General features: G+C 46.9%; 1 protein-coding gene across 4 annotated transcripts in view; it reads right to left on the bottom strand.

Moving 5' to 3' along the window:
• The window catches only part of LOC121574010 (rap guanine nucleotide exchange factor 6), a 159030-nt gene that overhangs the window by 91517 nt on the left and 45524 nt on the right, over positions 1–21989 (bottom strand). For all 4 annotated transcript variants that reach the window (XM_041886512.2, XM_041886513.2, XM_045222660.1 and 1 more), the window contains exon 5: positions 3770–3839. In XM_041886512.2, coding sequence (XP_041742446.2) covers positions 3770–3839 — 70 coding nt within the window. The remainder of the gene's footprint in view (positions 1–3769; positions 3840–21989) is intronic.

Here is a 21989-nt window from a genome sequence, read left to right as displayed (position 1 = left end):
AGTCTAAGCAACATGTCATAAGTTATGTTCATGTCATTGTCACCAATCAACTGCAATAATTCGAATGTAGATGCCAACTTGCTACGCTAAGCATAACACAGTTACTGTATTTACGTCGGTGCACGTTTTGGTTTCTGCCATAGCACTACACAGGTGATTCAAAGGCCTATTGGAACTAATAAAAAGTATTAGGTTTACAAGTAATTCAATACGAAAATATAGGCTATGGAAAGGGTACAATGGCTGCCAGAGCTGCAACTTCGGCCTGTGATGGTGGGAGTGGTTTTGCCTAATGGAATCATGGGAGTTTGAGTCTTGAACAACAGAAAAAATTGGAGTAAGCGGACTATACATATAATTCTATAGGTTTTTGATCATCTATTTAACATATTTACAGATGTTTACAACCAGAGAAACATAGCAGGGAGTTCCAATATGATCAGAAACCTACAGACTGGTTATATAGATTGCTGAGAATACAATATATCCTTCACCTGCTTTCAATATACTGTAGCGAACAAAGGGAGCGGGAAGCGAACCCGGGTCTCCGGCTTGAAAGGCAAACACCCTACGCATCGCGCCAATAGGGTTAACCCACTCGGTGGGATTGTAACTTGGCTCATATAGTGAGGATCGCTACAATACTTTGTATCTCTCATTTAGTCAAGTGTTCCCTTTATTTTGGCAGTTACAAGTACTGAATCTCGGTCTAGAAATTGGCTAGATTACACATAATAGGCTACTTGAGTGAAAGTTGGTGTAGACAAAATCCAAGCGAACACATGGAATTTGATATGGATGGATGGTTGACATGACAGAAAGGTATGCAGATATTTTCTTATCTAAAAGGTGGGTGGAATGTTTGCTTCAGTATACATTTCTCAAGCGGTAAAGCTACTTGTGTTGTGTCGCGCACGGGACTCAAGCATTTTCTGCTTTGTTTAGGCTACAGAGAAAGGTATTGAAAGAGAGAAATGGATTTTGACAATAGTCCTACAGTAAAAGGCATGTTGTGTTGGGTGTTGTGGTAAAGTCTGTTGTATTTTGAAAACTGACGGTGACAGTGTTGTTTCAGTGACAGTATTGTGTTTATGTGGAGATCCCTCATGCATGTTATTGCAAGATCAGTAAGCCCACGGCTGTTGTTTCCTGCTTGCTTGGCAGAGATCTCAGAAAAGGTCAAATTGTGAACCCGTGACCCAAATTGATCACATAAAATGTATATGTCGTATCTCACCATCGATTGGGCTTCCCGAATTTAGTATGTTCGCTGTGAAAGAACGCTTATTTTTTGTTGTTGTAGATTTGCTATAGTCTATCTAGCCTGCAGTGAGGTGCATAACCTTGTGATCTAGCTCTCGCTCTACCTCACCCTCCCTGAGTGAGAGAGGTGCCCACTTTGACAGACAGTCCAACACTAAGTCAGAGCGGTTTAGTAACTTCGACAAATTTCCTACATTTGCTGTTGTTCCCCTTTAACCAATTCTGAAATGAAATACCGGTTTGCAGTTCAGGAGTGTCAGTATAGCCTTTTTCGGGACAGACCGACAGTTACACAAGGCTTCCTGCAGAGACTACTCCCATGTGTGCATGTGCGTGTGTTAGCCACTAACACGTGTGAGACACATCAAGGGAAAGAAAGCTCACATGTCAAGGCCATGTTGTAAAAGTCTGGCCATTTTGCCTGTCACTAGATATTAACAGAGAAATGGACCCCACTGTCACAGATACGACATGTAAAGATTTTCTGTCATGGTTGAAATGTACTGAATAACAACTCTAGGAGGGGTTGGTTTATCGAACAGCACATATTGCTCTAATGAAAAACTAACCAGACTGAAAGCCTAACAGTGTTATCACTGCAAAGTCACCAATAGAAGACTGACTGAGCATCTCAAGGGGGCATCTTCAGTGTGCCATTATACACTCTAAGGAGTAATCACAGTTATCATACACATACTAGTAAATAGAAAGTCTGAACAGTGTTGTTAATAAAGAGTCTGTCCATATGGAGAGATATTTCCTGCTTGGACCATTAACTAGTTATCTCCTGGATGGACTGGTCTCGGTGTGTGAACTACAATGGTCTGACTATGGCTCTGTGCTCCCTGACAAACAGGCTGAGACAGACAGACAAAGGGTGGGTAAAATGCCAGACATCTCCAACGAGTCCAACCACTGGCCTGGCTGCACAAATGACGTGTGCAGATAGTCTGTGATATTTCCCCAGGCCTCAATTAGCTAATTGGTTGGAATGTGAGTGATTTGACTGAGTGGTGCAGCAGCGTGAGTGAGGAGAGGAAACCAAAGTGAGTGAGTGAGTGTGTGAGAGAGCGTGTTCGTGTGTGTGTGTGTGTGTGTGTGTGAGAGAGAAAGAGAGTAAGTGTGTGCGCGCACGTGTGAGACAGTATGTGTTCGTGTGTGTGTCTGCGTGACTGTCTGCAGTGGCTCAGGTTCCCTCCATTACTACCCCTGGAATATTAATGGGAACGAATTTCCTTTTCAGTCAGGCAACATGGCCTCATCTGAACACACATGCACTGGCTAAGCATTAGGCACGACTAGGCTGTTCAGGAATGCACTGATGCCATAATTGGTTGTGGGTATGATGCAAAATGCATGTCCATTAAAATAGTCAGTCATGTAAAGGTACTTGATTAACACCTTAGTCATTTTAGAACGCTCAAGTGATTATTCTCCAATGACTTTGCTATGATGCTATATCAATGAATGGTCATCATAACAATCCCAGTCTCATTTCATTCTCCCTTTCTCTCCCTCTGCTGCCTGTGTGGACTGATTCAACAGTACCCACAACACTGGCTGTGGTTATTAGCAGTCTTGCGGACGATAGGTGCCGGAAGGGTGAGGAAATGTGCGGATATGAACAAGCAGTTTACGTAATGACCTTTCCCCCAGTCTTCCCCATCAACCCCCTACCCTCTATGTATTCCCAGGCACAGGTAATCAGCCAGTCCATCTTCACACGGTGAAGACTTTCATTTCCCCCCATACCCCTCCTCCAGTGGATGATAACCAGCGGACGGACAGAGGACCCAGGCCAGCAGGCCAAATCTAATAGAGGAGATCATTTCCTGCTCCCTCCCTCCGTGCATGCCTCCCATCCTCCCTCCCTGCCTCTGTGCTACTGATGCAGCAGCTCGCCGTGCTCGCTGGGAAGGCCTGCTCAGGGAGATGGCTCAAGTAGATTGCTGTACCCGCCTCACCCCCTGAATGGTGTGCTGGAACTATGACGTGCTGTAGCTGCCTTGCAGATAGGCCTACATTGATGTGTGTCTGTCTATGTACTGATTGGGTGATACAGTCTTTGTGGGCATCGCATCGAGTTGTAGTATTGTAGTATTGTCTTCCTAAGATCAAGGCTATAGGCCTAGTTCAGATGAAGCTGAAGAACTCATGGAGAGGAGAGCTTTAGGACAATAATCCAATTATTTAGGAGCTGTGGCATTTCCTTTGCCTGGCTACCCAAACTCCTTGCTCCAGCCAAACACTACGCCACGTCCATGGATGTTCATTTCTTTTCTGCAATGAGTCCTGATCCGAGAACATCCAACGATTTGTAGAGCGCAAACACATCCTAACCGTTCTGAAACCGAAGGGTTGGGCCAGACCCAGAACACACGTGGGTAAAGCGGCTTCCTACTTCTACAAGTAACTATCTTTGTTCTTGTCTTCTTTGTTCTCTACTGAGTCGGTAGATATGGAGAAAGGGAGAGAGAAAGGGAGACGAAGCGGCGGCTCTACTCACCACAATCATTTCTGACGGCTCTAAAGTGATGCATTCACAGCCTCGTCTGCCCCCCAGCTGCTTGCCAAAGCTGTGGGGTGAGAGAACACACAGCACAGAGGACACAGAGTGTTAAATCAACAGCCAAGGCAGAGACATATTTATATGGCCAGGGTGGGACCACCCACCTACTGTACAACATTGAATACACTTTGACATAGCAAATTAGAGATGCTGTTTTTTTGTGGCAGTTTCAATGTATTGCAGACTCAGTCAGTACTGATGTCTGTGTCCACTGATGCAAAGTTCCAAAAGTTCAAATTGAAGCAACAATATTTAGGCCTATTTATTTATAATTGTGATACAGTGAAATCAACAATCATTCTCCGCTAATGTATTGAGGTCAACTGGTATGTCATTTCGTGCCATGTTAAAGTTAATGCTTGTTAACAAATAAAGGATTGGTAGGAGGACAGGTTCACAGCGAGTCAACTGTCCTTCAAGGCATGGATAGACCTGCTCCATTCCTCTGGACAATAAGGTCATGTTCGACTACGATCAGAAAGGAGCTTATTGATCTCCACGCAGCACTGGGTAGCGTCCCAAATGGCCCCCTATTCCCTATATGGTGCACCACTTCTGACCTGGGCCCATAGACTCTGGTCAAAAGTAGTGCACTATGTAGGGAATAGGGTGCCATTTGGGACAAATGACAGGACTCAGCCTTTTTACTGGTTCCACCACAAAACGCAACAGGCTGGCTCAGATGGCTTTCACACTTCTCCTTTCAGATCAAATCACACTGTATAATAGTATCACATTAGTCAGCCCAATGACTTTCCCACTGAGAGAGGCCTTCATTAAGACCATGGAATGGAGCTGTTCTCTGTACCATGAATTTCCCATGAAATACCAAACTAGTCCCTAACTAATTCAACCCAATGGGAAGTGTGAGAGGAGAGGAGATAGCGCACAATCCATCTGCAATCAGAAAAGAAGCAGATTGTTAATTGGAGCACGGTTTTTTTCAGCAGAGAGAAAGTGAGGACTCAGCACTGTGAAGCAACTGCTCTGTGAGACTCACTGATTCTAATTACAAGACACGTGCTGAGCAAGGAGAGTCCCAAATCATACCCTCCTATTCTCCTTGTCATGGACTGTGTGCTCTCCTTCTCCGTGGCCGATGTGATAAGTCATTTAAGCGCGTTAACCCTCGCAAAGGCTGCAGGTCTAGACGGCATCCCAAGCCGCATCCTCAGAGCATGTGCAGACCAGCTGGCTGGAGTGTTTACGGAGATATTCAATCTCTCCATATCCCAGTCTGTTGTCCTCACTTGCTTGAAGATGTCCACCACTGTTCCTGTACCCAAGAAAGCGATGGTAACTGAACTAAATGACTATCGCCCAGTAGCACTCACTTCCGTCATCATGGAGAGCTTTGAGAGACTAGTGGGAGAACTTGCACAATAGGTGGCTGACTAAATACTTTTTTCCCCCACTGTAGTACTTTTGACCAGGGCCCTATGTGCACTACAGGGAATAGGTTGCCATTAGTGACGAAGCCCTACTCTCCCAGCCCAAAGAGAGAGATGCTCTAATCATGGATGGATTCACACAACGAGACCAGCACATGTTCCTGGCTGCTTGATTTGAGTTCGATCTCCAATGAAAGAAAGTGTGTGTCTTCATTTGGTGGCCACCGATGAAAAACGATTAATTACACAAGAACGTTCAAAGGTTCCAATTTCTGAGAATGGAATCCACCTCCCCAACAAAGGAACCATTACGTAAACATTGGGAAATATCAAAGCTTGTGTGTAAACTAATTTGCAAGGTGAAACCGTAGGTTTCTAACTAAGCCACGGATCTGGTAGCCTGACATCGTCAACACGGGCAGTGTGTGTGTGACAAACTTCCACTGTTGCAATATGTCCCAGAATCCTGGGCATTGTAGAGTGCCAGGGGGCACTACTTAAGGAACTTCCTTATACAGTCAAAGAGGTACTTGTTCCTCAAAACAGGAACAGTGCATTTGCATAGAAGTGAATTTCCACTTCCCTCCAGAATACTGATGCATCGTATCTCGGCCTCTCTGTGTCTCTCTCTCTCTCTCTGTGTTTCTCTCTCTCTCTCTCTGTGTGTTTATCTCTCTCTCTGTGCGTCTCTCGCTCTCTCCTTCTCTTTGTGTTTCTCTCAATTCAATTAAATTAAAAGGGCTTTATTGGCATAGGAAACATATGTTTACATTGCCAATTGAAATAGATAATAAACAAAAGTGAATTACACAATCAAGAATGAACAGTAAACATTACACAGTTTCAAAGGAATAGAGACATAAACGTCCTATTATGGCTATATACAGTCTTATAAAAATGTGCAAATAGTTATAATATGTGGCCTCCTGTAGCTCAGATGGTAGAGCATGGCGCTTGCAACGGCAGTGTTGTGGGTTCGATTCCCACGGGGGGCCAAAATGTATGCACTCACTAACTGTAAGTCGCTCTGGGTAAGAGCGTCTGCTAAATTACTAAAAAAAAATTAAATAATACAAAAGGGAAAATAAGTAAACATACATATTAATTTACAATGTTGTTTGTTCTGCACTGGTTGCCCTTTTCTTGTGGCAACAGGTCACACATCTTGCTGCTCTCTCTCAACAGTATGGCAATGCTCACTGAGTTTGCGCAGTCAAAGCTTTCCATAATTTTGTGTCAGTCACAGTAGTCAGGTATTCTGTCACTGTGTACTCTCTGTTTAGGGCCAAATAGCATTCAAGTTTGCTATGTTCTTTGGTAAATTCTTTCCAATGTGTCAAGTAATTATATTTTTGTTTTCTCATGATTTGGTTGGGTGTAATTGTGTTGCTGTTGCTGTCCTGGGGCTCTGTAGGGTATGTTCTCTCTCAGTGTCTCTCTCTGTGTGTGTGTCTCTCTGTGTGTCTCTCTGTGTGTGTGTGTATGTCTGTTTCTCTCTCTGTGTGTGTGTGTGTGTGTCAAATTCAGATTGCTCAATTGCCATGAAATACAATTTGTAGATATTGTCAAAGCAGTATAATGGTACAGCATTTCAATAAATACAATACACCACAATGAGGATAATGAAATACAGTCTCTCTATTCAATGGGCTTTATTACATTTACATTTAAGTCATTTAGCAGACGCTCTTATCCAGAGCGACTTACAGTTAAGTGAGTGCATACATTTTTATTTTTTTTCCATACTGGAATCGAACCCACAACCCTGCCGTTGCAAATGCCATGCTCTACCAACTGAGCTACATCCCTACCGGCCATTCCCTCCCTTACCCTGGGCCAATTGTGCGCCACCCCATGGGTCTCCCGGTCGCGGCCGGCTACGACAGAGCCTCTCTCGCTCTCTCTCTGCCTCTCACGCTCTCTCTCTGCCTCTCACGCTCTCTCTCTGCCTCTCACTCGCTCTCTCTCTGCCTCTCACTCGCTCTCTCTCTGCCTCTCACTCGCTCTCTCTCTCTGCCTCTCACTCTCTCTCTCTGCCTCTCACTCAGCAGCTTTGTCTCTACCTCTCCCCGGGGGGCAGTGAGCACAGCCTGTACTCTCTGGGCAGCCAGGTTTGCCGGTGACGACCGGTCTCTATAGCCAGACTGTGTTCACTGAGTCTGTACCTAGCCATTGTTTTCCTCAGTTTTCTATCAGTCACAGTGGTCAGATAGTCTGCCACCATGTACTGTCTGTTTAGAGCCAAATAGCATTGAAGTTTACTTTGATTTTTTGTGGTGTCTTTCCAATAGGTGATATATTTTAATTTTTTCTTTGTGATGATGGTTGGGACAGATTTTCTGAGTGCTGTCCTGAGGCTCTATGAGGTTGGTTTTGGTTAGTGAACTGAGCCTCAGAACCAGTAGGCTGAGGGGACTCTTCTCTTGTTTCATCTCGACATAGTAGAGCTTTTTTGGGGCCACTTGTTTTTAGATGGTTGTAAAATTTGATGGCTCTTTTTTCTATTCGAATAAGGAGGGGGTATTGGCCCAATTCTGCTCTACATGCGTTATTTTGAGTTAATCTTTGCACTTGCAATACAGTCTTGCAAAACTCTCCATGCAGTATTTCGATTGGATGTTTGTCCCATTTGGTAAATTCAGTATTAGAGAGTGGACCCCATTCTTCACTGCCATATAGAGCAATTGGTTCTATAACTGATTGGAAAATGTTGAGCCAGATTCTAATTGGAATTTCGATTGTAATATTCCTTTTAATGGCATAGAATGCTCTTCTTGCTTTGTCTCTCAGCTCATTCACAGCCATGTGAAAGCTACCTGTGTTGCTGATATTTAGTCCTAGATACGTGTAATATTTGGTGTTTTCTAATAGAACTGTGTCCAAATAGAATTTATATTTTTGTCATCCTGATTTCCGGACCTTTTTTGGAATAACATTATATTCGGTTTTTTTAGATTAACGGTCAGGGCCCAGGTCTGACAGAACCTGTGCAGATGATCTAGATGCTGCTGTAACCCCTCCTTAGTGGGAGACAGTAGCACCAGGTCATCTGCGTACAGCAGACACTTGATTTCAGTGTTGTGTAGGGTGAGACCAGGTGCTGCCGATTCTTCTAATGTTTTTGCCAATTCATTAATGTAGATGTTAAATAATGTTTGACTTATTGGGCAGCCCTGTTTCACTCCACGTCCCTGAGAGAAGAAGTCTGTTTGTTTTTAGTGTACATTGATTTAATAACATATGTTTTCCCTCCAATACCACTTTCTATTAGTTTGTAAAAAAAGACCTTAGTGCCAAATTGAATCAAATGCTTTCTTGAAGTCTACAAAACACGAGTAGATTTTGCCTTTGTTTTGGTTTACTTGTTTGTCAATTAGAGTGTGGAGGGTGTAAATGTGGTCTGTTGTACGATAATTTTTTACAAATCCAATCTGGCTTCTGCTTAGGACGTTGTGTTCATCAAGGAAATGATGTAGTCTGCTGTTTATGATACTGCAGAGAATTTTCCCCAAGTTGCTGTTAACGCAAATTCCTCTGTAATTATTTGGGTCAAATTTGTCTCCATTTTTATAAATCGATGTGATCAACCCTTAGTTAGGATAATGTTGAAGAGTTTGAGTATAGGCAATTTGAATTTGTGGTCTTTATATTTGATCATTTCATTTAAAATACCATTAGCACCACAGGCCTTTTTGGGTTGGAGAGTGCAAAGTTTTTCCAATAATTATTGTTCTGTAATTGGGGTATCCACAGGATTCTGATAGTCTTTGACAGCTGATTCAAGGATTTGTCATTTTTCTTGTACATCTTGTTTTTCTGGGCTTTTTGTTATATTGCTGTAGAGGTTTGCAAAGTGATTTCTCCACATATCCCCATTTTGGATAGCCAATTCCTCATTATGAGGTTTGTTTAATTTATTCAAATTCTCCCAGAAGTGGTTTGATTCTATGGATTCCTCAATTACATCCAGCTGATTTCTAATGTGCTGTTCCTTTTTTGTTCTTAGGGTGTGTTTGTATTGCTTCAGTGTTTCCCCATATTGAAGGAGTATATTTTTGTTGTCTGGGTCTCTGTGACTTTCTTAGATTTTTGCAATCATTATCAAACCATTTTTCATTACCTATTCTTTTTGGTTTGCTCTTATGTTTCTTTAGATTAGTCAAGTAGGCTATTTGTCAAATATAAAGTTTGTGTTCCAAACTGCCAAATGTATACCTTCATTGCTGTAGGAGAATGTTAAGGCTAAAAAGTTGTCCAGGAGAGATCGTAATTTTTGGCTACTAATTGCTTTTTGGTAGATTTCTGTACTGTTTGCACTCTGTTTAGTACCATGTAATTTATTGGGCCGTGATGCTTCATGATTGGGTTCTGCTCTTCTCAGATACACTGTGATTTTACTGTGGTCTGAGAGAGGTGTTAGTGGGCTGACTGTGAAGGCTCTGAGAGACTGGGTTGAGGTCGGTGATTAAGTAGTCTACAGTACTGCTGCCAAGGGATGAGCTGTAGGTGTACCTACCAAAATAGTCCCCTCTTAGCCTACCATTGACGATGTACAGACCCAGTGTTCAACAGAGCTTCAGGAGCTGTACTTCAGGAGCTGTAAAACTTTTGTTTTTCACTTTGTCATAGTTGTTTCTGGGGGGGGTATGTGGGGAGGGAAAGGTTGTTGCTTCCCGGTAGGTGTTTGTCCCCATGACTGTTAATAGTGTCTAGTTCTTCTGCTGTTCTAGCATTCAGTTCTCCACAGACCAGCATATTGCCTTGGGCCTGAAAGTGACTAATCTTCCCCTCTAGAATGGAGAAACTCTCTTCATTGAAGTAGGGTGACTCTGAGGGGGGAATGTAGGTAGCACAGAGGAAGACATTTTTATCTGTTAAGATAGCCTCCTTGTTGATTTTTAGCCAGATAAAGAATTCTCCTGTTTTGATCAATTCGATTGAATTAGTTAGTTCAGATTTATACCATATTAGCATTCCCCCGGAGTCTCTGCCCTGTGTGATTCCTTTTAATTTGGTGGATGGTACAATTATCTCCCTATAACCTAGAGGACAGCCAGTGGAAACATCACCTCTGCACCATGTTTCCTGTAGTACTACAAAATCAACATAATCAATTTCTTTAAGGAAGTCTGGGTTTCTGCTCTTTAGCCCAAAAGCAGAGGACTTCAATCCTTGTAAATTCCAACATGCAATGTAAAAAGATTTCAAAACAGTTTTTTGTTTACCTTCAAAATGAGATAAACACTCACAATCCAACAGTAACTATTAAAATAGGATTTTTCAATTAACGTAAACTCGTATTATGCAAATGTGATTGGTTTATCATTTAAGATAGTATTTGTGTCATGCCACCTGGGTGGATGTAGAGTTCTTGTGCTCATCTTACCAAGACCCTCGGCCTATCACGTGAGAATAGTAGATTCAGCATTTGTTTGATGTCACTCATTTCGTTAGTGGGAGCTGGGCCAGTTGCTCTTATCACAGCTTGTGCATAGCTTTGCCTGCCGGGCTGTGGCTCCTCGGGGGGGATTGCTCCGCTGTTCCAGGGTGGAGTGGTCGGGATGCGGTTTAAAGCGACTGTGGTGTATTAACATTATGACTGTTTTGGAGGAACAATGAATGTTGTTTATGTTAGTATCAAAAGGGAATGTTTTAGGGTGACGCCCCAGGGGAGACTGGTGATTGGCCAGAAGAGGGAGCATCAGTGTTTATAAATAGGGGGGAAAACTAAGGAGAGGGCAGAACGAGCAGCCATTCTGAGGCGTCACTCTCCGGGTGTCATGTCACCTGTCACTCATGCTGAAGCTTGTGGTCTGAATAAACCTTATGATCAACGTTCAGTATGAGCAGACTCCTTTTGTTCATCAGCAATAATTGCCACCACTCATCCGATACGACACGACGTCCTTGAGAGTCTTAGCAAGGATGGGGACTGTCTCCCTGTACAGGTGAACATGGTCATAGAGACAGTCCAGATCGAGGGTGGGATGGTTGGCCAGGTGTACATTGGGTCGCAGGGCACAGTCCCGGGAGAGGCTGGCGTTTATTCTTTAGATTGTGGCAGGGTGGAAGTCCTTCTTCTGTAGAAGGGTTGACACCACGATCCTTGAGTTGGGGAAGATTGCGGAGGCCTTCTCAATCACTCCCCGTAGTGAAGTCGCCACTCTCTCCTGCTGAGCACGCAGGTCGTTGCTTCCGGTGTGTATGATTATGTGGCTTGTGGCCTTATCAAGCAGCGCCATGGCACTCTGCGTTGTTGGGCACCACACCTTTCTCGTTTTGTGACTAGGGAAACGTTTCTTCTCCTGAACAAACTTCCCATTTGAGTCCATCAACAGGACAATCTCAGCCAGTGTTTCTTCTGGACTGGAGGGGGTAGAGTTGGGGTTGGTGGGTGTTGGAGCTGGGGTGTGGCTGGTCTGTGCCAGTGCCGCTGTCAGTGGGAGGCTGTTCTGTGGGCTGGGGGGGAGGCATGCAGCCGGCAGGGCTGGAGAGGCCTGGCTGGTTGAGGTGGGCTCCTCTGCTGTGTGAGGGCAGGTCATAGAGTGGTGATCTAGCTGCTCCTGCAGCCTGTCCTCTGTTCTCTTTCTCTCTTGCAGCTCCTCTCTTAGTGTGGTCAGCTCGTTATTACTGCTCTGCCTGTCTTTTTGGAGCTCTCTCACCTCCTTTGTTAGATCAGCCAGCTCTCTCTTGAGTCCGTCTCTCTCTTGCTGAACTTCTTTCAGCTGTGGTGCAAGGCTGCTGTACTGCTCTGTCCGCACCTTGGTTAGGAACTCCTCTAAGGTGTGGATGTCTGGTTGCTGTTTGCTCAAACTCTCCCTGAGCATGACCACCTCCCCCTCCAGTTTGGTGAACTGATCCCTCATGGGGTGAGGAGGGCCTGAGCATGCTCTGTACTGAGGGGGTCGCTTTCCTCCTGGGGCATGTCCTGAGGGTGGTGCTGGTGGAGTTTGTCTTGTGGTAGGGCATGTCACTGGTGGTGTCCTTCTCTCTCTCTGCTCTCTCCTTAATGGTCTGAAAGTCTCTCTGTGTCTCTCTGTGCATCTGTTTGTCTCTCTCTGTTTGTCTCTCTCTCTCTCTCTCTCTCTCTGTGTGTGTCTCTCTCTGTGTATGTGTGTGTGTGTCTCACTCGCTCTCTGTGTCTCACTCGCTCTGTGTGTCTCACTCGCTCTGTGTGTCTCACTCGCTCTGTGTGTCTCACTCGCTCTGTGTGTCTCACTCGCTCTGTGTGTCTCACTCGCTCTGTGTGTCTCACTCGCTCTGTGTCTCACTCGCTCTGTGTGTCTCACTGTGTGTTTGTCTCTCTCTCTCTCTCTCTGTGTCTCGCTCTCTGTGTGTGTCTCGCTCTCTGTGTGTGTCTCGCTCTCTGTGTGTGTCTCGCTCTCTGTGTGTGTCTCGCTCTCTGTGTGTGTCTCGCTCTCTGTGTGTGTCTCGCTCTCTGTGTGTGTCTCGCTCTCTGTGTGTGTCTCGCTCTCTGTGTGTGTCTCGCTTCTCTGTGTGTGTCTCGCTCTCTGTGTGTGTCTCGCTCTCTGTGTGTGTCTCGCTCTCTGTGTGTGTCTCGCTCTCTGTGTGTGTCTCGCTCTCTGTGTGTGTCTCGCTCTCTCTGTGTGTCTCTCTCTCTGGGTCTCTCTCTCTCTGGGTCTCTCTCTCTCTCTCTGGGTCTCTCTCTCTCTCTCTGGGTCTCTCTCTCTCTCTCTCTCTGGGTCTCTCTCTCTCTCTCTCTCTCTCTGGGTCTCTCTCTCTCTCTCTCTCTGGGTCTCTCTCTCTCTCTCTGGGTCTCTCTCCCTCTCTCTGGGTCTCTCTCCCTCTCTCTGGGTCTCTCTCCCTCTCTCTGGGTCTCTCTCTCTCTCTCTGGGTCTCTCTCTCTCTCTCTCTGGGTCTCTCTCTCTCCCTCTCTGGGTCTCTCTCTCTCCCTCTCTGGGTCTCTCTCTCTCCCTCTCTGGGTCTCTCTCTCTCTCCCTCTCTCTGGGTCTCTCTCTGTCTGGGTCTCTCTCTGTCTGGGTCTCTCTCTCTCTGTATCTCTCTCTCTCTCTGGGTCTCTCTCTCTCTCTGGGTCTCTCTCTCTCTCTGGGTCTCTCTCTCTGGGTCTCTCTCTCTCTGGGTCTCTCTCTCTCTCTCTGGGTCTCTCTCTCTCTCTCTATGGGTCTCTCTCTCTCTCTCTATGGGTCTCTCTCTCTCTCTCTCTATGGGTCTCTCTCTCTCTCTCTGGGTCTCTCTCTCTCTGGGTCTCTCTCTCTCTCTCTCTCTCTCTCTGGGTCTCTCTCTCTCTCTCTGGGTCTCTCTCTCTCTCTCTCTCTCTCTCTGGGTCTCTCTCTCTGGGTCTCTCTCTCTGGGTCTCTCTCTCTCTCTCTGGGTCTCTCTCGCTCTCTCTCTCTCTCTCTGGGTCTCTCTCTCTGGGTCTCTCTCTCTCTCGGTCTCTCTCGGGGTCTCTCTCCCTGGGTCTCTCTCTCGCTCTGGGTCTCTCTCTCTCTCTGGGTCTCTCTCTCTCTCTGGGTCTCTCTCTCTCTCTCTCTCTGGGTCTCTCTCTCTGGGTCTCTCTCTCTCTCTGGGTCTCTCTCTCTCTCTCGGGTCTCTCTCTCTCTCTCTGGGTCTCTCTCTCTCTCTGGGTCTCTCTCTCTCTCTCTGGGTCTCTCTCTTCTCTCTCTGGGTCGGTCTCTCTCTCTCTGGGTCGGTCTCTCTCTCTCTGGGTCGGTCTCTCTCTCTCTGGGTCGGTCTCTCTCTCTCTGGGTCTCTCTCTCTGGGTCTCTCTCTCTCTCTGGGTCTCTCTCTCTCTCTGGGTCTCTCTCTCTCTGGGTCTCTCTCTCTCTCTCTCTCTCTGGGTCTCTCTCTCTCTCTGGGTCTCTCTCTCTCTCTGGGTCTCTCTCTCTCTCTGGGTCTCTCTCTCTCTCTGGGTCCTTCTCTCTCTCTGGGTCCCTCTCTCTCTCTGGGTCTCTCTCTCTCTCTCTCTGGGTCTCTCTCTCTCTCTGGGTCGGTCTCTCACTCTCTCTGGGTCGGTCTCTCACTCTCTCTGGGTCGGTCTCTCACTCTCTCTGGGTCGGTCTCTCACTCTCTCTGGGTCGGTCTCTCACTCTCTCTGGGTCGGTCTCTCTCTCTCTCTGGGTCGGTCTCTCACTCTCTCTGGGTCGGTCTCTCACTCTCTCTGGGTCGGTCTCTCACTCTCTCTGGGTCGGTCTCTCACTCTCTCTGGGTCGATCTCTCACTCTCTCTGGGTCGGTCTCTCACTCTCTCTGGGTCGGTCTCTCACTCTCTCTGGGTCGGTCTCTCACTCTCTCTGGGTCTCTCTCTCTCTGGGTCTCTCTCTCTCTCTCTCTCTCTGGGTCTCTCTCTCTCTCTCTCTCTCTGGGTCTCTCTCTCTCTCTCTCTCTCTGGGTCTCTCTCTCTCTCTGGGTCTCTCTCTCTCTCTCTCTGGGTCTCTCTCTCTATCTCTCTGGGTCTCTCTCTCTATCTCTCTCTGGGTCTCTCTCTCTGGGTCTCTCTCTCTCTCTCTGGGTCTCTCTCTCTCTCTCTCTGGGTCTCTCTCTCTCTCTCTCTGGGTCTCTCTCTCTCTCTCTCTCTCTGGGTCTCTCTCTCTATCTCTCTGGGTCTCTCTCTCTATCTCTCTCTGGGTCTCTCTCTCTGGGTCTCTCTCTCTCTCTCTCTGGGTCTCTCTCTCTCTGGGTCTCTCTCTCTCTCTCTCTGGGTCTCTCTCTCTCTCTGGGTCTCTCACTCTCTCTGGGTCTCTCACTCTCTCTGGGTCTCTCACTCTCTCTGGGTCTCTCACTCTCTCTGGGTCTCTCACTCTCTCTGGGTCTCTCACTCTCTCTGGGTCTCTCACTCTCTCTGGGTCTCTCACTCTCTCTGGGTCTCTCACTCTCTCTGGGTCTCTCACTCTCTCTGGGTCTCTCACTCTCGGGTCTCTGGGTCTCTCACTCTCGGGTCTCTGGGTCTCTCACTCTCGGGTCTCTGGGTCTCTCACTCTCGGGTCTCTGGGTCTCTCACTCTCGGGTCTCTGACCCTCTCTGAGTCTCTCTCTCACTCTCTGGGTCGGTCTCTCACTCTCTGGGTCGGTCTCTCACTCTCTGGGTCGGTCTCTCACTCTCTGGGTCGGTCTCTCACTCTCTGGGTCGGTCTCTCTCTCTCTGGGTCGGTCTCTCTCTCTCTGGGTCGGTCTCTCTCTCTCTGGGTCGGTCTCTCTCTCTCTGGGTCGGTCTCTCTCTCTCTGGGTCGGTCTCTCTCTCTGAGTCGGTCTCTCTCTCTCTGGGTCGGTCTCTCTCTCTCTCTGGGTCGGTCTCTCTCTCTCTCTGGGTCTCTCTCTCTCTCTGGGTCTCTCTCTCTCTCTGGGCTCTCTCTCTCTCTCTCTGGGTCTCTCTCTCTCTCTCTGGGTCTCTCTCTCTCTCTCTGGGTCTCTCTCTCTCTCTGGGTCTCTCTCTCTCTGGGTCTCTCTCTCTGGGTCTCTCTCTCTCTGGTTCTCTCTCTCTCTGGGTCTCTCTCTCTCTGTGTGTGTCTCTCTGGGTCTCGCTCTCTCTCTGGGTCTCGCTCGCTCTCTGGGTCTCGCTCGCTCTCTGGGTCTCTCTCTCTCTGTGTGGGTCTCTCTGTGTGGGTCTCTCTGTGTGGGTCTCTCTGTGTGGGTCTCTCTGTGTGGGTCTCTCTGTGTGGGTCTCTCTGTGTGGGTCTCTCTGTGTGGGTCTCGCTCGCTCTCTGGGTCTCGCTCGCTCTCTGGGTCTCGCTCGCTCTCTGGGTCTCGCTCGCTCTCTGGGTCTCGCTCGCTCTCTGTGTTTCTCTCTGGGTCTCTCACTTTGTGTGTGTCTCTCTCTCTCTCTCTCTGTGTCTCTCTGGGTCTCTCTCTCTTTTTGTGTCTCTCTCTCTCTCTGGGTCTCTCTGTCTCTCTGGGTCTCTCTCTCTCTTTGTGTGTCTCTCTGTGTGTGTCTCTGTGTGTGTCTCTCTGGGTCTCTCTCTGTGTGTGTCTCTCACTGTGTGTGTGTCTCTCTGGGTCTCTATTTTTGTGTGTCTCTCTTTCTGGGTCTCTCTCGCTCTCTCTCTGGGTCTCTCTGGGTCTCTCTCTGGGTCTCTCTCTCTGGGTCTCTCTCTCTCTGGGTCTCTCTCTCTCGCTCTATCTGGGTCTCTCTCTCTCTCTCTCTGGGTCTCTCGCTCTCTCTCTGGGTCTCTCTCTCGCTCTCTCTCTGGGTCTCTCTCTGGGTCTCTCTCTCTCTCTCTGGGTCTCTCTCTCTCTCTGGGTCTCTCTCTCTCTCTGAGTCTGGGTCTCTCTCTCTCTCTCTCTCTGGGTCTGGGTCTCTCTCTCTCTCTCTCTGGGTCTCTCTCTATCTGGGTCTCTCTCTCTCTGGGTCTCTCTCTCTCTCTCTCTGGGTCTCTCTCTCTGGGTCTCTCTCTCTCTCTGGGTCTCTCTCTCTCTCTCTGGGTCTCACTCTCTCTCTCTGGGTCTCTCACTCTCTCTCTCTGGGTCTCTCTATCTCTGAGTCTGGGTCTCTATCTCTGAGTCTGGGTCTCTCTCTCTGAGTCTGGGTCTCTCTCTCTGAGTCTGGGTCTCTCTCTCTCTGAGTCTGGGTCTCGCTCTCTCTGGGTCTGGGTCTCTCTCTCTGGGTCTCTCTCTCTCTCTGGGTCTCTCTCTCTCTCTCAGTCTCTCCCTCTCTCTCTCAGTCTCTCTCTCTCTCTCAGTCTCTCTCTCTCTCTCTCAGTCTCTCTCTCTCTCTCAGTCTCTCTCGGTCTCTCTCAGTCTCTCTCAGTCTCTCTCAGTCTCTCTCAGTCTCTCTCTCTCTCTCTTGGTCTCTCTCTCTCTCTCTTGGTCTCTCTCTCTCTGGGTCTCTCTCTGGGTCTCTCTCTCTCTGGGTCTCTCTCTCTGGGTCTCTCTCTCTCTCTGGGTCTCTCTCTCTCTCTGGGTCTCTCTCTCTCTCTGGGTCTCTCTCTCTCTCTGGGTCTCTCTCTCTCTCTGGGTCTCTCTCTCTCTCTGGGTCTCTCTCTCTGGGTTCTCTCTCTCTCTGGGTTCTCTCTCTCTCTGGGTTCTCTCTCTCTCTGGGTTCTCTCTCTCTGGGTCTCTCTCTGGGTCTCTCTCTCTGGGCTCTCTCTCTGGGTCTCTCTCTCTCTGGGTCCTCTCTCTCTGGGTCTCTCTCTCTCTCTGGGTCTCTCTCTCTCTCTGGGTCTCTCTCTCTCTGGGTCTCTCTCTCTCTGGGTCTCTCTCTGGGTCTCTCTGGGTCTCTCTCTCTCTCTCTCTCTGGGTCTCTCTCTCTCTCTCTGGGTCTCTCTCTCACTCTCTCTCTGGGTCTCTCTCTCTCTCTCTCTGGGTCTCTCTCTCTCTCTCTCTCTCTGGGTCTTTCTCTCTCTCTCTGGGTCTCTCTCTCGCTCTCTCTCTGGGTCTTTCTCTCTCTCTGGGTCTCTCTCTCGTCTCTCTCTCTGGGTCTCTCTCTCGCTCTCTCTCTGGGTCTCTCTCTCGCTCTCTCTCTGGCTCTCGCTCTCTCTCTGGGTCTCTCTCTCTCTCTCGCTCTCTCTGGGTCTCTCTCTCGCTCTCTCTCTCTCTGGGTCTCTCTCTCTCTCTCTCTCTGGGTCTCTCTCTCTCTCTCTCTCTGGGTCTCTCTCTCTCTGAGTCTGGGTCTCTCTCTCTCTGAGTCTGGGTCTCTCTCTCTCTGAGTCTGGGTCTCTCTCTCTCTCTCTGAGTCTGGGTCTCTCTCTCTCTGAGTCTGGGTCTCTCTCTCTCTGAGTCTGGGTCTCTCTCTCTCTGAGTCTGAGTCTCTCTCTCTCTGAGTCTGAGTCTCTCTCTCTCTCTGAGTCTGGGTCTCTCTCTCTCTCTCTGGGTCTGGGTCTCTCTCTCTGGGTCTCTCTCTCTCTCTCTCTCTTGGTCTCTCTCTCTCGGTCTCTCTCTCTCTCTCTTGGTCTCTCTCTCTCTCTCTCTCTCGGTCTCTCTCTCTCTCTTGGTCTCTCTCTCTCTCTTGGTCTCTCTCTCTCTCTGGGTCTCTCTCTCTCTGGGTCTCTCTCTCTGGGTCTCTCTCTGGGTCTCTCTCTCTCTCTCTGGGTCTCTCTCTCTCTCTCTCTGGGTCTCTCTCTCTCTCTCTGGGTCTCTCTCTCTCTCTGGGTCTCTCTCTGTGTGTGTCTCTCTAGGTCTTTCTCTTTGTGTGTGTCTCTCTCTCTCTGGGTCTCCCTCTCTCTCTGCTCAGGGAGGGTTGGACGGCTGCTTGGCTTAGTCTGCTGTGAGAGGTCAGCCTTGCTTTGACTACTCTCTCCACACTCCAGTGAGGCTGGGCCCGGCCTGATGGGAAATGCTGCCTGCCAAGCCTTTCTTCATGACTGCCTAGCTCCTTCCATCTCACCCCCCAGCCTGTTGTCTGGACATTTGGCAGTCTCTATGGGGGTGCCACAGGGTTCAATTCTTGGGCCGACACTTTTCTCCGTGTATATCAATGATGTCGCTCTTGCTGCTGGTGACTCTCAGATCCACCTCTACGCAGACGACACCATTTTGTATACATCTGGCCCTTCATTGGACACTGTGTTAACAAACCTCCAAACGAGCTTCAATGCCATACAACAATCCTTCAGTAGCCTCCAACTGCTCTTAAACACTAGTAAAACTAAATGCATGCTTTTCAATCGAACGCTGCTGGCACCCGCCCACCCGACTAGAATCACCACTCTCGACGGGTCTGACCTAGAGTATGTGGACAACTACAAATACCTAGGTGTCTGGTTAGACTGTAAACTCAACTTCCAGACTCACATAAAGAATCTCCAATCCAAAGTTAAATCTAGAATCGGCTTCCTATTTCGCAACAAAGCCTCCTTCACTCATGCTGCCAAACATGCCCTCGTAAACTGACTATCCTACCGATCCTTGACTTCGCGATGTCATTTACAAAATAGCCTCCAACACTCTACTCAGCAAATTGGATGTAGTCTATCACAGTGCCATCCGTTTTGTCTCCAAAGCCCCATACACTACCCACCACTGTGACCTGTACGCTCTTGTTGGCTGGTCCTCACTACATGTTCGTCGTCAAACCCACTGGCTCCAGGCCATCTATAAATCACTGCTAGGCAAATCCCGCCTTATCTTAGCTCATTGGTCACCATAGCAGCACCCACCCGTAGTCTGCGCTCCAGCAGGTATATCTCACTGGTCATTCCCAAAGCCAACACCTCCTTTGGCCGCCATTCCTTCCAGTTCTCTGCTGCCAATGACTGGAACGAATTGCAAAAATCTCTGAAGCTGGAGACTCTTATCTCCCTCAATAACTTTAAGCATCAGTTGTCAGAGCACCTTACCGATCACTGCACCTGTACACAGCCCATCTGAAATTAGCCCACCCAACTACCTCATCCCTATATTGTTATTTATTTTGCTCTTTTGCACCCCAGTATCTCTATTTGCACATAATCTCTTGCACATCTAGCATTCCAGTGTTAATACTATTGTAATTATTCTGCACTATAGCCTATTTATTGCCTTACCTCCATAACTTGCTACATTTGCACACACTGTATATATATTTTCTGTTGTATTTTTGACTTTATGTTTTTTACCCCATATGTAACTCTGTGTTGTTTTTATTGCACTGCTTTGCTTTATCTTGGCCAGGTCGCAGTTGTAAATGAGAACCTGTTCTCAACTGGCTTACCTGGTTAAATAAAGGTGAAAAAAAATATATATATATATGCCTACTGCCTAAAACCTCCCTGCAGCCCTCCATTATCTCCTCCTCTCCCTCTATCTGACACTACAGCGCCACACCAAAGCAAAGGCATCAGCAGCTCTGGCCCCTCAGGCGAGGCAAGAGTGACTGGAACACTGAGATCCTATTTTTCCCTCTCAAAACGCCTAGTGCTGTTATCAAAACAGTTCTGTGGTAAATAACTGGATTATAACAAATCTAAAAAGCCAAAAACAACTTACTGTGTCCTTTAGAGTCCTAACTCTGTGCAGTAAACATTTTTGATTTACTAACACAGATATTGCCTTTCAGCAAGTGTTGAGGGGGTTTTCTCTCAAGAAAATGTCCCTGCCAGTAAGAGAACAGGTTCAACCCAAACCTCCTGACAGCTGCAAAGCCTAAGGCCCTCTGTGAGACACCAAAGCAGGCTGGAAAAAGATGGCCACACACATCTTTTAGCCAAATATAGCCACTTCTTGAGGTAGTCATGTTACCCTGCTGGGTAACCAAACCCAATCAATAAGTAAACTCTATCAGTTCGGGACTGCTTGGTTAGAAACTAAAGAAAACTGAATTTGTTTAAAAAGATGTTGAAACAGAAGTTGTTTAGCACCCCTGTCTCCATAGTAACAATGACTAACAATGAAGAAAGAGAGCGACCACATCTTGCTCTTAGTTCAAACTGGTCTGCTCTATTGAGCAAAATGCCACACAGTCTTTAACACCAAAGCCAAGACCATATTGGCTAGCAATAATTGACCAACATGAAAATCCATTTTAGTTACTAGAAATGCATGACTGCTATGTCACTACTATGTAAAACGTACTATTGTTACTATGCCCAGCAGCAACAATCACAAAATAGCATCAATGTAAAGGGGGTCAATGAAATTCACAGAAGTATTTCGGTGAAATTGAGTGTAATTCTATCAAACTCAAGCCGCAGGGTTGAATATTGACATTGACACAAAGGACAGTGGCTTTTTGTGACCCACAACATACTAGTAAACAAACCAGTCAATAAAACCATTAGTCTACATTACTGAGCAGGAATACTAATGATGTTTACTTTAGAAAAACACAAACAAATGCTAGTTTATAAGAATCTAAGGAACCTGCCCCAGTGTTAGCTTACCTTGAAATTGCTGGACAATTAACAATCTCTGTACATGAGAAGGGCTGCGGTTTGACCAGAATCAAAACATGGGAAGAAATGAGAACGTCACAAGAGCTGAAAAGAAAACCTGCCCATCAGGTATAGGATAACTTAGTCTTGTGTTCAAAAAGGCTGTGGTTAAGTTAAGATGAATCCATTTTAGAAGTGAAACTGTGAGTAGAACAAGACACTTACCATGGGCTATTCCTGGCTCAGTCATTTATTGATAAATGTGCCTTTCTTGCTTTCACTCAGTAGTAGTAGGCTTGTGTTTCAGATGCTGAGCGTAGATTCAAATCGACAACATGTATAGTGCGCTATCATTTCAAACCACACAGGCCAGATGGCATCCTGCCAATGCGTGCCTCCCGCCGGGAATTCCAAAACATTTAGTCCAGGGGTTCCCATTCCCAACCTTCCTTGATTTGAGGGGTCTATTTAATTTTTTTTACAATTCATGATTGTTTATACCGATCTAAAACGACGCCTAATGCTTTAGGCTAAAAACAAGTGGTAAAATGTCAGAGGAAGACGCGACTCGGATGCTGCACATGGGAATATCTTTGGTTAGTCTATGACATTCAGAAGCTGAGCTATGTCCTAAAGTAGAGGAGTCAAAGACATTTGAATTTGTTGGGAATAATCTTATACAATGTGTGAATATGTCGCTATTAATTGATCAAATCAAATTCTGTAAAATATATGTATAATTAAATGTAGGTTTCATATAAATTACCATAATAAAACATATTTGGTAGCGGATTTGGGGAAATCGGGTGACTTTATTTTGTATTTAATATAGGCTCTCAATAAAAAATCATTCAAATGAAAAGGGGAGGGTGTAACATTTTTCAAATGTGAAAAAGGGGGCCCTTGGGAAAAATAGGTTGGGAATCCCTGATTTAGTCCATAGCAACTTTTAGATTCCCATGCCGGCTTCAGTCCACAAGCGGAGAGGGGGAATTTAAAAAGCTCCT

This window comes from Coregonus clupeaformis, chromosome 9 (assembly GCF_020615455.1).
Source record: "Coregonus clupeaformis isolate EN_2021a chromosome 9, ASM2061545v1, whole genome shotgun sequence".
Taxonomy (NCBI): domain Eukaryota; kingdom Metazoa; phylum Chordata; class Actinopteri; order Salmoniformes; family Salmonidae; genus Coregonus; species Coregonus clupeaformis.
The sequence above is the reverse complement of the archived record's forward strand: the minus strand, read 5'-3'. Positions and strand labels throughout refer to the sequence as shown.